Source organism: Schistocerca americana, chromosome 11, assembly GCF_021461395.2.
Source record: "Schistocerca americana isolate TAMUIC-IGC-003095 chromosome 11, iqSchAmer2.1, whole genome shotgun sequence".
Taxonomy (NCBI): Eukaryota; Metazoa; Arthropoda; class Insecta; order Orthoptera; family Acrididae; genus Schistocerca; species Schistocerca americana.
Genome location: NC_060129.1, coordinates 116,072,250 through 116,086,278, shown reverse-complemented (window position 1 = coordinate 116,086,278; position 14,029 = coordinate 116,072,250). Strand labels below are relative to the sequence as shown.

The 14,029-nt window shown below is 40.4% G+C and overlaps 1 protein-coding gene across 3 annotated transcripts in view; it reads left to right on the top strand.

Moving 5' to 3' along the window:
* LOC124553680 (histone acetyltransferase KAT2A) overlaps positions 1–12,108 on the top strand; it is a 327,182-nt gene extending 315,074 nt beyond the window's left edge. For all 3 annotated transcript variants that reach the window (XM_047127565.1, XM_047127567.1, XM_047127566.1), the window contains one exon: positions 10,153–12,108. In XM_047127565.1, coding sequence (XP_046983521.1) covers positions 10,153–10,346 — 194 coding nt within the window. In that variant the 3' untranslated portion in view covers positions 10,347–12,108. The remainder of the gene's footprint in view (positions 1–10,152) is intronic.
* The last annotated feature ends 1,921 nt before the right edge of the window (positions 12,109–14,029 follow it).

Sequence of the window (14,029 nt, the reverse complement as noted above, 5' to 3'; positions counted from 1 at the left end):
GATGGTATAATTGTAGGCACTGACAAGGGAACCTCCCCATCGCACCTCCCTCAGATTTAGTTATAAGTTGGCACAGTGGATAGGCCTTGAAAAACTGAACACAGATCAATCGAGAAAACAGGAAGAAGTTGTGTGAAACTATGAAAAAACAAGCAAAATATACAAACTGAGTAGTCCATGGGCAAGATAGGCAACACCAAGGCAAATGTCACCTCAGGAGCGCCGTGGTCCCGTGGTTAGCGTGAGCAGCTGCGGAACGAGGGGTCCTTGGTTCAAGTCCCCCTTTGAGCGAAAAGTTTATTTTCTTTATTTTTGCAAAGTAGTGATCTGTCCGTTCGTGCATTGACGTCTCTGTTCACTGTAATAAGTTTAGTGTCTGTGTTTTGCGACCGCACCGCAAAACCGTGCCATTAGTAGACGAAGGGATGTGCCTCTCCAATGGGAACCGAAAACATTTGATCGCAAGGTCATAGGTCAACCGTATCCTCCACAGGAAAACACGTCTGATATATTCTATACGACACTGGTGACGGCATGTGCGTTACATGACAGGAATATGTTGTCCACCCACCTAACTTGTACACTTGGCGAATGGGTAAAAAGATTCTTCTACTCTGGCCGATTTAGGTTTTCTTGTGGATGTGATAATCACTCCCAAAAAAGTGATGAAAACATAAAAGTTTGTCACATAAACTGAAAATAAAAAATTAAAATTTTCACACGAGGGAAGATTTGAACCAAGGACCTATCGCGCCGCAGCTGCTCACGCTACCACGGGGCCAGAGCTCTCCGGAGCTCATCTTATCCTTGTGTTGCCTATGATGGGCATGGACTACTGACTTTGTATATTTTGCTTATTTTTTCATAGTTCCACACAACTTCTTCCTGTTTTCTCGATTAATCTGTGTTCAGTCTTTCAAGGTCTGTCCACTGTGCCAACTTATAACTAAATTTGAGGGGGGTGCGATGGGGAGGTTCCCTTGTGAGGAACAATGTCCAGTGCTAGAGGCATTGGGCTATTCATTCTGGGAGGTTGAAACATGGCCCGAATAATGCTACCGATGGCTTGTGATCCGTTCCTAAAGAGAACTGCACCCCAAAAAGGTAGATATAAAATTTCTTGACTGTGAATGCTATTGCCATGGCCTCCTTTTCGATCTGGGAATAGTTGTACTGTGCCGAGGTCAGGGTTTCGGATATGTATAGGTTGTTCACAACCGTCCCCATTCCTGTGTGCCGAGACTCCTCCGATCCCATAGGTAGGTGTATTGGCTGCCACAACCAAGAGTGATTGGGAGAAAAGGGCACGAGGCAGGGGGTGGATGCCAGCATGGCTTTCAATTGGACAAAAGCCTAGTTGCAGGTGGGAATCCAGGTATAAGGGACCCCCTTTTCGTACAATCAATTGAGAGGTTGTGCAACGTGAGGTGCCTGGAGCAAGATTTTAGCATAATGGTTGCTCTTGCCCAAAACTGCTTGTAATTCAGGTAAATCAAACAGGAAGGAATATCGACAGTGTAGGAAAAGACAGATTGCTACTTATCATGAAGAAGACACACCAAGTTGTGGACAGGCACAATTAAAAGACACTTACATAAGTGTCTTTCAGTTGTGCCTCTCTACAAGTTGTCGTGTCTCCTTCACGGTAAGTAGCAATCCGTCTTTCCCTACATTGTTGTAATTCACGTAACTTCTTCATCTGGTACATAATCTTGGCCTTGTTGTCTATACTAAAGAAGTAATATATATACAGCATTTTATAGTATTATTATAGTAATTGTGCCATATTTAACTCAGTTTCACAAGTTTTGCAATCAGCAATTTAATTTCCATGAACACTACCGTGGGCTACACATGTAGCCCACAGACTTCAAGGACAATTTATTTAAATGTCTTTGAACCACAGTAATCAGCATGCTAGTAGCCGGAGGGAGGATTCACACCTGAGGAATACACCAAACGGCAGCACTGTGGCATGCCAATTTTTGAAAATAAATTACCATTTTGCTCGCTGGGCTACACAAATAGCCCGCATGTGCACTTTAGTTTTAAAACAGGAGCTCACTTGGATTCAAATTCTGTACAGAATCTGACATCAAGTACATTGGATCCTGGAGCCTTTTCTAGTTTTTTGCAGTTTCACCTGTTGCTCAACACTACTAATTCTAATATTTGCAGATATCATCATATCAGTGATGTGAGAATAAAACTAGGTCCTGTATCTTTATTTGAAAATGCAATTCGGCACTTCTGCTTTCGCTTTGATACCCTCAAGTTCAGTCCCTGTCTTGTCCATGAATGTCTAGACACTAACTTTGGTGCCACTGACAGCTTTCACATATGACCAGAATTTTGCAGGACTTTGCGAGAGATCTCTCGGTAAGATTCTGGTACAGAAGTCATTGAAGGCTTCATGCATTGTCATCTTGACAGCCAAGTGCATTTCACTGGGTCTCTCTGTATCTATAGCCCTATGCTTGTTTTACACTTACCATGCAGTAGTCTGTACTATGCAGTAGTCTATTTCCATTGAAGTTTCCTCACAGTGACTGCTGCAAGGGCATCACTTGGTGGGGCGGGGCAAGGGGAGGGGGGGAAGCTTATACCCAATATTTCATCTGTGTGTAAAACAAGATCAAATGAAAAAGACAAAAACATCATATTTCTCAAGGAGAATTTTCCCACTATAATGGAAGCCTTGGAAACTTTATCAAGTGAAGGAAACAGTTCAACCAGAAAATATGCTTTTCACCTTCATGCAGCTGCTTCTGGCTCTCCATTTATTGTTGGCGTAATTTTAATTGCCAAGTATTGTGCTTTGATGGTACCTGTGGTTAATATTCTGCAGTCCATAACTTTAGGCACAGTCAAGGCCTCGCAACACATAAAATTAATTTTGCAATTGCTGAAAACTCACCGTGACAATGTGGAAAAAGTAACAGATGATGTTTTGGAAGAAGCTATGGCCATTGCAGAAAAAATTGGTCTTGAAGACATAAAAACAGTGCTGCGAGTTGCTGGAAGTCAGTAACATCCAAGCAGTCCTCCAGTGGAAAATCTATTGGAATTTTGCAGTAGGCTATTTATAATACCTTATTTGGACTTCATTATTACCTCTCTCTAAGTGTGTTTTGCTAATCAAAACACTCCAGTGTTCACTTTCTCTGAATTACATCCAGTGCAAATGAAAAGCCGGCCGCAGTGGCCGAGCGGTTCTTGGCACTTCAGTCTGTAATTGCGCAACTACTACAGTCGCAGGTTCAAATCGTGCCTCGGGCATGGATGTGTGTGATATCCTTAGGTTAGTTAGGTTTAAGTAGTTCTAAGTTCTAGGAGACTGATGACCTCAGATGTTAAGTCCCATAATGCTCAGAGCCATTTTACAAATGAAAACCATGTCAATTGATCAACTGATAGGAACTTGTGAAACATTTGCCTGGTTTTACGATTTGTCAAACATTAAAAGTGAAATTGAACTTTGGAAAAAATTATGGAAGAATAACAGAACCAAGAGGAGCTAACTATTTGTGATATAATTAAAAACACAAAAAACTTCTTTCCAGAAATACAAAAAGCTTTGAAAATTTTGATTACTCTCCCTTGTACACCATGCACTGTCAAACGGTCTTTTAGCAGTTTAAGACGTATAAAAATTTGGTTGAGAAGCATGATAGTAGAAAGTCGTCTCAAAGGCCTAGCAATGATGAGCATCCACAGGAAATTAATTTTTGACAATAAAGAAGTTTTCATTGACAAAGTGATCCAGGAATTTACAAAACATTTGTGAAGATTGTGATTTAACCAATTTCGCTTAAATGTAAGTTGTTTAAAATATTAACTGTTAATAAACAATTTCCTACTTGAATCATTGTACAAGAATTTATTCATTTGCTCATCTTCTTTCTCATGCTACTCCCCTAACATACTGGCTGGTCACCCTTATGCTCAGGGCTGATGCTAGGACCTACAGGCCCCAGGGAAGTTGTTCTTGGACCTCTTCCCAAAATTTTTGATTTTAAACACTATATATATATATATATATATATATATATATATATATATGGTTATAATAGAGGGAAACATTCCACGTAGGAAATATATATCTAAAAACAAAGATGATGTGACTTACCAAATGAAAGTGCTGGCAGGTCGACAGACACACAAACAAACACAAACATACACACAAAATTCAAGCTTTCGCAACAAACTGTTGCCTCATCAGGAAAGAGGGAAGGAGAGGGAAAGACGAAAGGAAGTGGGTTTTAAGGGAGAGGGTAAGGAGTCATTCCAATCCCGGGAGCGGAAAGACTTACCTTAGGGGGAAAAAAGGACGGGTATACACTCGCACACACACACATATCCATCCACACATATACAGACACAAGCAGACATATTGGTCTTTAAATATGTCTGCTTGTGTCTGTATATGTGTGGATGGATATGTGTGTGTGTGCGAGTGTATACCCGTCCTTTTTTCCCCCTAAGGTAAGTCTTTCCGCTCCCGGGATTGGAATGACTCCTTACCCTCTCCCTTAAAACCCACTTCCTTTCGTCTTTCCCTCTCCTTCCCTCTTTCCTGATGAGGCAACAGTTTGTTGCGAAAGCTTGAATTTTGTGTGTATGTTTGTGTTTGTTTGTGTGTCTGTCGACCTGCCAGCACTTTCATTTGGTAAGTCACATCATCTTTGTTTTTAAAACAAAGATGATGTGACTTACCATACGAAAGCGCTGGCAGGTCGATAGAAACACAAACAGACACATACATACACACAAAATTCAAGCTTTCGCAACAAACTGTTGCCTCATCAGGAAAGAGGGAAGGAGAGGGAAAGATGAAAGGAAGTGGGTTTTAAGGGAGAGGGTAAGGAGTCATTCCAATCCCGGGAGCGGAAAGACTTACCTTATGGGGAAAAAAGGACGGGTATACACTCGCGCACACACACACATATCCATCCACACAAGCTTGTGTCTGTATATGTGTGGATGGATATGTGTGTGTGTGTGCGAGTGTATACCCGTCCTTGATGATGTGACTTACCATACGAAAGCGCTGGCAGGTCGATAGAAACACAAACAGACACATACATACACACAAAATTCAAGCTTTCGCAACAAACTGTTGCCTCATCAGGAAAGAGGGAAGGAGAGGGAAAGATGAAAGGAAGTGGGATTTAAGGGAGAGGGTAAGGAGTCATTCCAATCCCGGGACACAAACTTGTGTCTGTATATGTGTGGATGGATATGTGTGTGTGTGCGAGTGTATACCCGTCCTTTTTTCCCCCTAAGGTAAGTCTTTCCGCTCCCGGGATTGGAATGACTCCTTACCCTCTCCCTTAAAACCCACTTCCTTTCATCTTTCCCTCTCCTTCTCTCTTTCCTGATGAGGCAACAGTTTGTTGCGAAAGCTTGAATTTTGTGTGTATGTATGTGTCTGTTTGTGTTTCTATCGACCTGCCAGCGCTTTCGTATGGTAAGTCACATCATCTTTGTTTTTAAATATATTTTTCCCGCGTGGAATGTTTTCCTCTATTATATATATATATATATATATATATATATATATATATATATATATATATATATAAAGTCAGTAAATTTTAATGCAAAAAATCAGCCAACGTCTTTTTTTAAGAGACTGTTTTAATGCTCACAGTTAACATAAATTCAGTAGTATTTTCCATCAGTTTAATCACAAGTTATGTTTGTGTATGTGTTTTTTAAACAATCCTGCTGGTTTAGTGAGGGCCTCTTCCCCCAGACTTTGGTTCAGAATCATAGTGCAACCCCCCCTCCCCCTCCCCCTCCCCCATAACACTGGCCCTGCTTCTCTGCTTCTGCTGTCTTAAACTGTTTTGATTGTTTGGATTATACTTCATGGCAGCGTAAAAAATCACAAAAGCTTGTGAAATCTACCCACAACTTTAAACATAAAAAAAAACTTAAATGAAAAATTAGTGGATACTGTGGCTCAATAAATAGAATTCAATGAAAATAACTGTTGTTGATATCTCAAAGCAGTCAGGAAACATCATCTTTGACATGCAAAAAGCATTAAAATGTTGGTGCTCTCCCCTGTACAGTAATACTGTGGCATGACATTAAGCAAATTAATACAAATTCATGTAAAGCTTATTTTAAGAAACCATGATGAAAATTAATGTATGTTTTACAATGAGAAAAAAAAGAGACCAAATGTCTGTGTTGTAATAAGTTTTATTTGGTTTCTTAAATTTTTACTCCTGTGACTACTTTTATTTGTAACACACACACATTACATATGTCGGCAGGCTGGCGACCTCCTTGAGTGACTGCGTACAATGCTGTGACTTGGTCACTCGTAGGTCCACTATTGTTCCTCATATATGTAAACACGCTTTCATCTGAAGTATAATTAGTTCTTTTTGCAGATGACACTTGTATTGTAATCAATCCAAGAAGACATACAGAAACAATAAATGCTAAACAGAGTTCTTAAAAGTATCATTGGCTGGTTGTCTGTGATTGCTCTCACTCTCAATTTTAAAAAGACACAACATATTCAGTTCTGCGCATCTAGAGCTACTACTCCAATGATAAATGTAACACATGGTGGAAAAATAATAAATATGGTGGAAATTTAAATGTAACACATGGTGGGAAAATAATAAAAAGGGTGGAAACTTCAAAATTCTTAGGTGTCCATGTTGATGAGAAGTTAAACTGGAAAAAGCACATTTTGGAACTCTTAAAACAACTTTGTTTGGCCACATTTGCACTTCGTCATTGCAAGTCTTGGGGAGAGAGAAATCAGGAAGTTTACATATTTTGCATACTTTCATTCAGTAATGTCATGTGGAATAATGTTCTGGGGTAACTCATCTTTAAGAAAGAAATTCTTCATTGCTCAGAAATGTGAATATGTGGTGCTCACCACAATGATTTTGTAGACATCTGTTTAAGGAGATGGCATTCTATTGCTTCACGGTATATTTATTCCCTCATAAAGTTTGTTGAAAATAATACACTACAGTTCAAAGGGACAATGATGTACATAATTACTGTCTTTAGCCCAAAAAGTGTTGCACAATGCTGTAACAAAATTTTTTGATGGATTACCCAGTGATACAGTGATATAAAATGACCGACAGACAGCATAGTGAAATTTGACAACAAATTGAGAAAGTTTCTCCTCGACAACTCCTTCTGTTTTGTAGAAGAATTTTTATTACTGTAATGAGGAAAAGGTGGTGGGTAGGAATCACTACCTCACATCTGTATATCTTTTTTTCTTTCTGTAATAATTTAAAAAAAATTAGAAGTGTTCAGAATGAAATCATATGTACAAATTAATGTGTGATGTGAATGTAGAATGACTCATTCCACATCATTACAATCTATTGTGCAGCATTATCCATGGAACTTGTAACTAACTAACTATACTGTGGAGGACTCGTTTGATCTTGAAGTGTTCTACTAAGTATATTTCTATCAAGTGCATGGTCAGGTCTTCTTTTAAACCTGAACCACAGTTCAGTTCTGCATGTCCCTCTACAGCAGTGGTCACCCCCTGAGAGGCAAAATGAAATTTTCTGGGGCACAATTTCGGGGAGATGAGTTTGGATAGAAAATCCAGTGAACTGGCTAAACAGACCCGAAGCAACACAACATCCAAGGTCAAGTTCAGAGGAAAGCTGTCAGAGGCCTTTCAGATTAAAACCAAGGTGAGATAGGGAGATGGACTCTCCCCTTTGCTCTTTAATTGTGTCCTCAATAAGGTGACTAGAGAGAAATGAAAAGATTGGGAGAAATACGACAGGGATGTAAGAATAAAGGAGTACAGGTAGATTGCACTAATATCTAATTCAACTCGGAAAACAGATGGCTCTACAGAGTTAAACATTTCTGAGTTTCATATTGAGACACTCTTTATCTAGTTTGGTGAGCATGTAGCGCTTCCTATATGTTTAAACTGCCCTATTTACTATAGTGATTACCAGTAACCCCAACCCTCATTCTTTAAATAATGAAATTTCCATGTATCAAACTACAACACAGTGTTTTAAATTTTGTAAAGATTTATGATGCTGATGTTGAGAACTATTTACATTTTTATGAAAAGCTAGTTGTTCTCCTAAACAATGTGACATACAGTGATAAAATTTTGTAGGTATCTTCAGTGGTATGTGTGGCTATTGTCTGCAAAATAGGTAGCAAATAGATAGTAGTAAAGAAATAATGAAATATCATGGTTGATTCTGAAGTTTCACCACATGAACAACGGACATTTAGTAAGCGATAAACTTTTTTCCTTTCGTTATTTTGTAGCAGTTTCAGTGAGAGAAAAATTGAAAAACGTTTTAAGGTTTTTCAGAAGTCACTAAGTGCCCCCTCTACCTAATGTTGGGTGAGTGTAGTCTGGGTAATTTGCACTTTGCTATAAGAAAGGCTAGTTTTTCTGGCTTCTCTGAACTGTGTTTTGTACACTGATATAATTGTGCTGGTACATTTAATTGTGTGGATATGATCTGCAAAATGTATTGTGTGTAATAAATTAAAATGCCGTGGCTGATGCTGGAGCTCTATTGCACGAACACAGAAATGTAGTAATCGATAAACTTTTTTCCTTTCATTATTTTGTGTTGGTGCCAGCAAGAGCAAGTTTTGAAAAGATTTGAAATAATGTCTAAGTTTTTTGGATATCACTAAGTACTCTGTCTCAAATACTGGATGAATATTGTCTGGGTATTCGCGCACAGTGAGTTGCGCTGCATCGAGGTGGAAACTGTGCATGTAACTTTAATACTTGAGCTGTTGTGTTAAACCTTTAAAGTGCGAGGGTAATCCCAAAAGTAAGGTCTCCTATTTTTTTTGTAAGTACACAACTCTGTTTGTGTGGCAGTTGGCCACACTGTTATGAAGAGTGCTTCACGTGCTGTGTGTAAACACGCGCATGCCGCACTGAGGCGCTCAATCTTGACTAGGAAGCCGTCAAGAATGGAGCTCCCGTCGGATGTTACTGCCAAGTGCGAATTGCGCGCAGTTATTTGGTTTTTGAATGCAAAGGGCACTGTGCCGATTGAAATCCATCGCCAATTGACGGAAGTGTATGGTGAGTCGTGCGTGGATGTCAAAAATGTTCGTAAGTGGTGTAGAGAGTTTGCAGCTGGTCAGACCGAAATTCACGGTGGACAAAGGAGTGGGAGACTGTCAATTTCGGAGGAGACAGTGTTGAAGGTCGAGCAAAGCGTGCGTGAAGATCGGCAGATCACCCCGGATGATCTCTGCACGTTGGTCCCTGAGGTTTCCCGAAGCACCGCTCATAGAATTTTAACGGAAACATTGAACTACTGGAAGGTGTGCACAAGATGGTTGCCAAGCATGCTGACTGAGGATCACATGTGGTAACAAGTCGATGCTTCCCGCGCATTTCTTCACCGCCTTGCAGCCAAACAGGACAACTTTCTGGACTCAATTGTCACGGGTGACGAAACCTGGGCATACCACTTTACACATTTGGCCAGAAAGCGAATCAGCTCTGATGATGAGGTGGTAGAAGAGATTCATAACTTTCTGAACAGCATGGCGGCGAGCTGGTATGACGTGGGCATACAAAAACTGCCACAGCATCTACAAAAATGCATCGACAGAAATGGTGATTATATTGAAAAATAGCTAAATGTTCAAGCTAAAAACTGATGTAAACAATTGTAGAAATAAACAGGTCTGTGTACTTATAAAAAAATAGGAGACCTTACTTTTGTGATTACCCTCGTAAGATTATGTGTGTTAATGATCACATTATGACAGCATTTTAAATTTTTAAATCCAATCAGTAATTGTATGAAGTACTGAAAATAATGTGATTCTTCAATTTCTCCAGGCGTATTGTATGACGAAAAAAATCTCGGGTGAACAGCCTGGTATGAGTGTGCATAGGACACAATATTTTGGCAATCAACCACGTTGCCATATTGCCGAAATATTGTGTCCTATGCACACTCATACCAGGCTGTTCACCCGAGATTTTTTTCGTTACTGAAAATAAAATTTTTGTGGGCACTAGAAGTCATTAGATGGCCACCTGCAGCTTAGTAACGTAGATTGCTGCTGTAATCTGATGACATTATCGTCGGCAGTGTGTTAACCTCCACTCTTTCCCTCTTTTCGTCACAGACCTGAAGACGATGGGGGACCGGCTGAAGGCGAGGTACTATACGACGCGGCACCTGTTCGTGGCGGACATGACGCGCATCTTCACCAACTGCCGGCTCTACAACAGCCCCGACACAGAGTACTACCGGTGCGCCAACGCCCTCGAGAAGTACTTCCAGACGCGCATGCGTGAGCTCGGCCTGTGGGACAAATAGGAGCGGCCCTGCGGCTCGCCAGCCGCCGAGTGAAGGTCGTGACGGACGCCGAGTGCCGGAGTGCTGGACACCTATCCGATTCTACGACAGGTCACTCACGAGTCCGGGTCGGCTGCTGTGGCAGCGAGAACTTGAAGTGAGCAAATGTGGTGGAACAACCACTCGCGAAAGGACAGTGTGCGCGTGCGTCGGGGGAACTTTCGATTGTGGGGTGCCACGAGTGTATGTAGGGGTAACCGAAATGCTGGAAGTGGTTCCCGGATGGGGGCGACACGTCTCTAATGACAATGCATTTAGGCTGTCTTCTGCCCCCCCCCCCTCCCCCCTCCTTCTCCCCAAGATGCCGTTTGAATACATTGGTGGCTAACATTAGCAGTGTTGCCATTACATCGACATATATCCAATTGTCTCTGGATCTGAAAGCGGAACTTAAATTTTTACAAGTGTAGATTTGCATACTGTGTATTGCAGCTGCAGTTCAAACTTTAGCAGTAGCTGAATATTTGTGATGTGTTTGTAACTACGAACTGAGTGCTGAATAGGTTTACATACATCTTGTATTCTTTCATAATAATGACTCAGTTCTGGCAAACTGTAAAAGATACATGCATTATTAGTCAGCAGCCTTCAGCGTAGTGTAAACTGGGTAGCTCCAAAGTGTGGCAAATGTGTTATTTCAGCACCGGGCACGTCTTCTCGAATGAGGTAGCTTCGAGACTTCTCACAAACATGGTACGACAGAAATTGGGCTACTTAATCATATGAAGCTAACCTTAAAAGATCCTGTAGTTCCATCTTGTATGAAGTGAATGGGGCTGCAGCTGATCAGAGACTTGAAGAAATTAAATATTGACAGCCACAATCTTATGGATTATTTTATTGGACTACCGGTTTCGGTGTTTCAATGGCATCATCTTCAAGTCCCTTTACATGTAGCTAAACAAGTCATCCAAACATTCACACTATTATAAGAATCGCTAGTTTCAACTGGCTTCCATAGATTTCTGACTCTTCTACGCAGATGTGGACTCGCCACTCTACTGATGACAGAGTTGTGGAGAGTCCACGTCTACAGAGAAGTTTCAGAAATCTATGGAAGCTAGTTGAAATTAGTGATTCCTATAACAGCAAGTACGTTTATATAACTTATCTAGCTATGTGTATAAAGACCTGAAGATGGTATAAATGAGGTACAGAAACTGGAAGTCCAATAAAATAAATAATAAAATTATGGCTGTTGGTATTTATTTTCTTCAAACCCTAAAAGAAGTTATATTATGTTAGACACATTGTAATTTAGATGGTCAGTGTGTAAAGTCTGATTCCTGATGAAATATTTAGGGAAAGCCATCTATTAACAAAGTGTGATGTAAATTTTTATTACATTTCTTAATTATAAGGCCCCTGTGTTTCTGTCTTATATAGAGAAATATTAACAGCTTGTCTTGTAAGTAGGCGACTTTCACTATGAGCTCTTCACTCTAAACTCGAACGTGGCACGTCTGTTCCAAATAAAATAATATGCACAATTCTTTGTCTTCTGATAGTGTGGAATATTTATATTGTTGCCATATCTATGACAGCTCTGTCACTTAAGTGTACCTGTGTGTTGTTTTTAAAGACAGCATAGTGCTGACACCATTTATGGATTCTTTGTTTAGCTTACTGGCTTATAATGTAAACAATGGGTGTAATATTTTCTGTAGTCATGTGTGTCTTGTCCATTGTTTATGAAGCCAATAAAGAGAAATGTTAAACTGTTGATTGATTGATTCACTTATCACATTATGTAGATTTATTTATTTTATTCTCCAAAGACAGATATGATTTGTTTTGGATTGAGGGAACATTCATACAATAACTTTCTGGGTTCAATTACAGAAAAACGATGTATGTCAATAATTTATAAATAGTACAGGAAGGGTGACTATACTCTACTCCTCTGAGAAGCATGCATTAATACTGTGAAAACACTTTTTAGTTTTATGCTTATACTTGTTACTTGTGGTCCATCTAATTCCAACAAAATAAAATGAACATTTTGTGCCATACGTGTTTCACCTTTGTTATTTGAAATGCGTCATCAGTGGCTTGAAATATTTACATATTTGGTGTATATTATTTTGTGGTACATATTCGATATTGTACATTGAGGTTATAATAGTTCTGACACTTTTTGATTTTCCATGGTGTAATGATAGTTTAAATTTCTATTAACAATTTTTTAATATACACACTGTGATCAAAAGTATCCAAACACCCCAAAAACATATTTTTTTGATATTAGGTGCATTGTGCTGCCAGGTACTCCATGTCAGCAACCTCAGTAGTCATTAGAAATTGTGAGAGAGCAGAATGGAACACTCCGCGGAACTCACGGACTTTGAACATCGTCAGGTGATTGGGTGTCACCTATGTCATACGTCTGTACGTGAGATTTCCACGCTCCTAAACATCCCTAGGTCCACGTTTTCCGATGTGATAGTGAAGTGGAAACATGAAGGGACACATACAGCACAAAAGTGTACAGGCCGACCTCATCTGTTGACTGACAGAGACCACCAACAGTTGAAGAGGGTCATAATGTGTGATAGGCAGACATCTATCCAGACCATCACACAGGAATTCGAAACTGCATCAGGATCCACTGCAAGTACTATGACAGCTAGGAGGGAGGTGAGAAAACTCGGATTTCATGGTCGAGCGGCTGCTCATAAGTCACACATCACTCCAGTAAATACCAAACAACACATCACTCGGTGTAAGGAGTGTAAACATTGGATGATTGAACAGTGGAAAAACATTGTGTGGAGTGACAAATCACGGTACACAGTGTGGTGATGTGATGGCAGGGTGTGGGTATGGCGAATGCCCAGTGAACTTCATCTACCAGTGTGTGTAATGCCAACAGTAAAATTCAGTGATTGTGGTGTTATGGTGTGGTCGTGTTTTTTATAGAGGGGGCTTGCACCCCTTCTTGCTTTGCATAGCACTATCACAGCACAGGCCTACATTGATGTTTTAAGCACCTTCTTGCTTCCCGCTATTGAAGAGCAATTCGGGGATGGCGATTGCATCTTTCAGCACGATCGAGCACCTGCTCATAATGCATGGCCTGTGGTGGAGTGGTTACATGACAATAACATCCCTTCAATGGACAGTCCTAACCTGAATCCTACAAACACTTTTGGGATGTTTTGGAACGCCAGCCTCACGCCGTGCCTCACTGACTGACATCGATAACTCTCCTCAGTGCAGCACTCCGTGAGGAATGGGCTGCCATTCCCCAAGAAACCTTACAGCATCTGATTGAGTGTATGCCTGTGAAAGTGGAAGCTGTCATCAAGGCTAAGGGTGCACCAACACCATACTGAATTCCAGCATTACCGACAGAGGGCGCCTCGAACTTTTAACTCATTTTCAGCCTGGTATCCAGATACTTTTGATCACATAGTGTACTTCTTACTGTTCTGGGTTTAGAGCTGTTTCCTGTTTACTGCCACTTTAAATTTTGTTTGCGCAGCATTAGGAAATGAACAGTCCTTTACTTCATGTTATGTTTCGTATATTGTCGCCAATTAGTTAATGCTGTTGCCAACTATCGCATGTGTGTTTGTGTGTGTGTGTGTGTGTGTGTGTGTGTGTGTGTGTGAGAGAGAGAGAGAGAGAGAGAGAGAGAGATA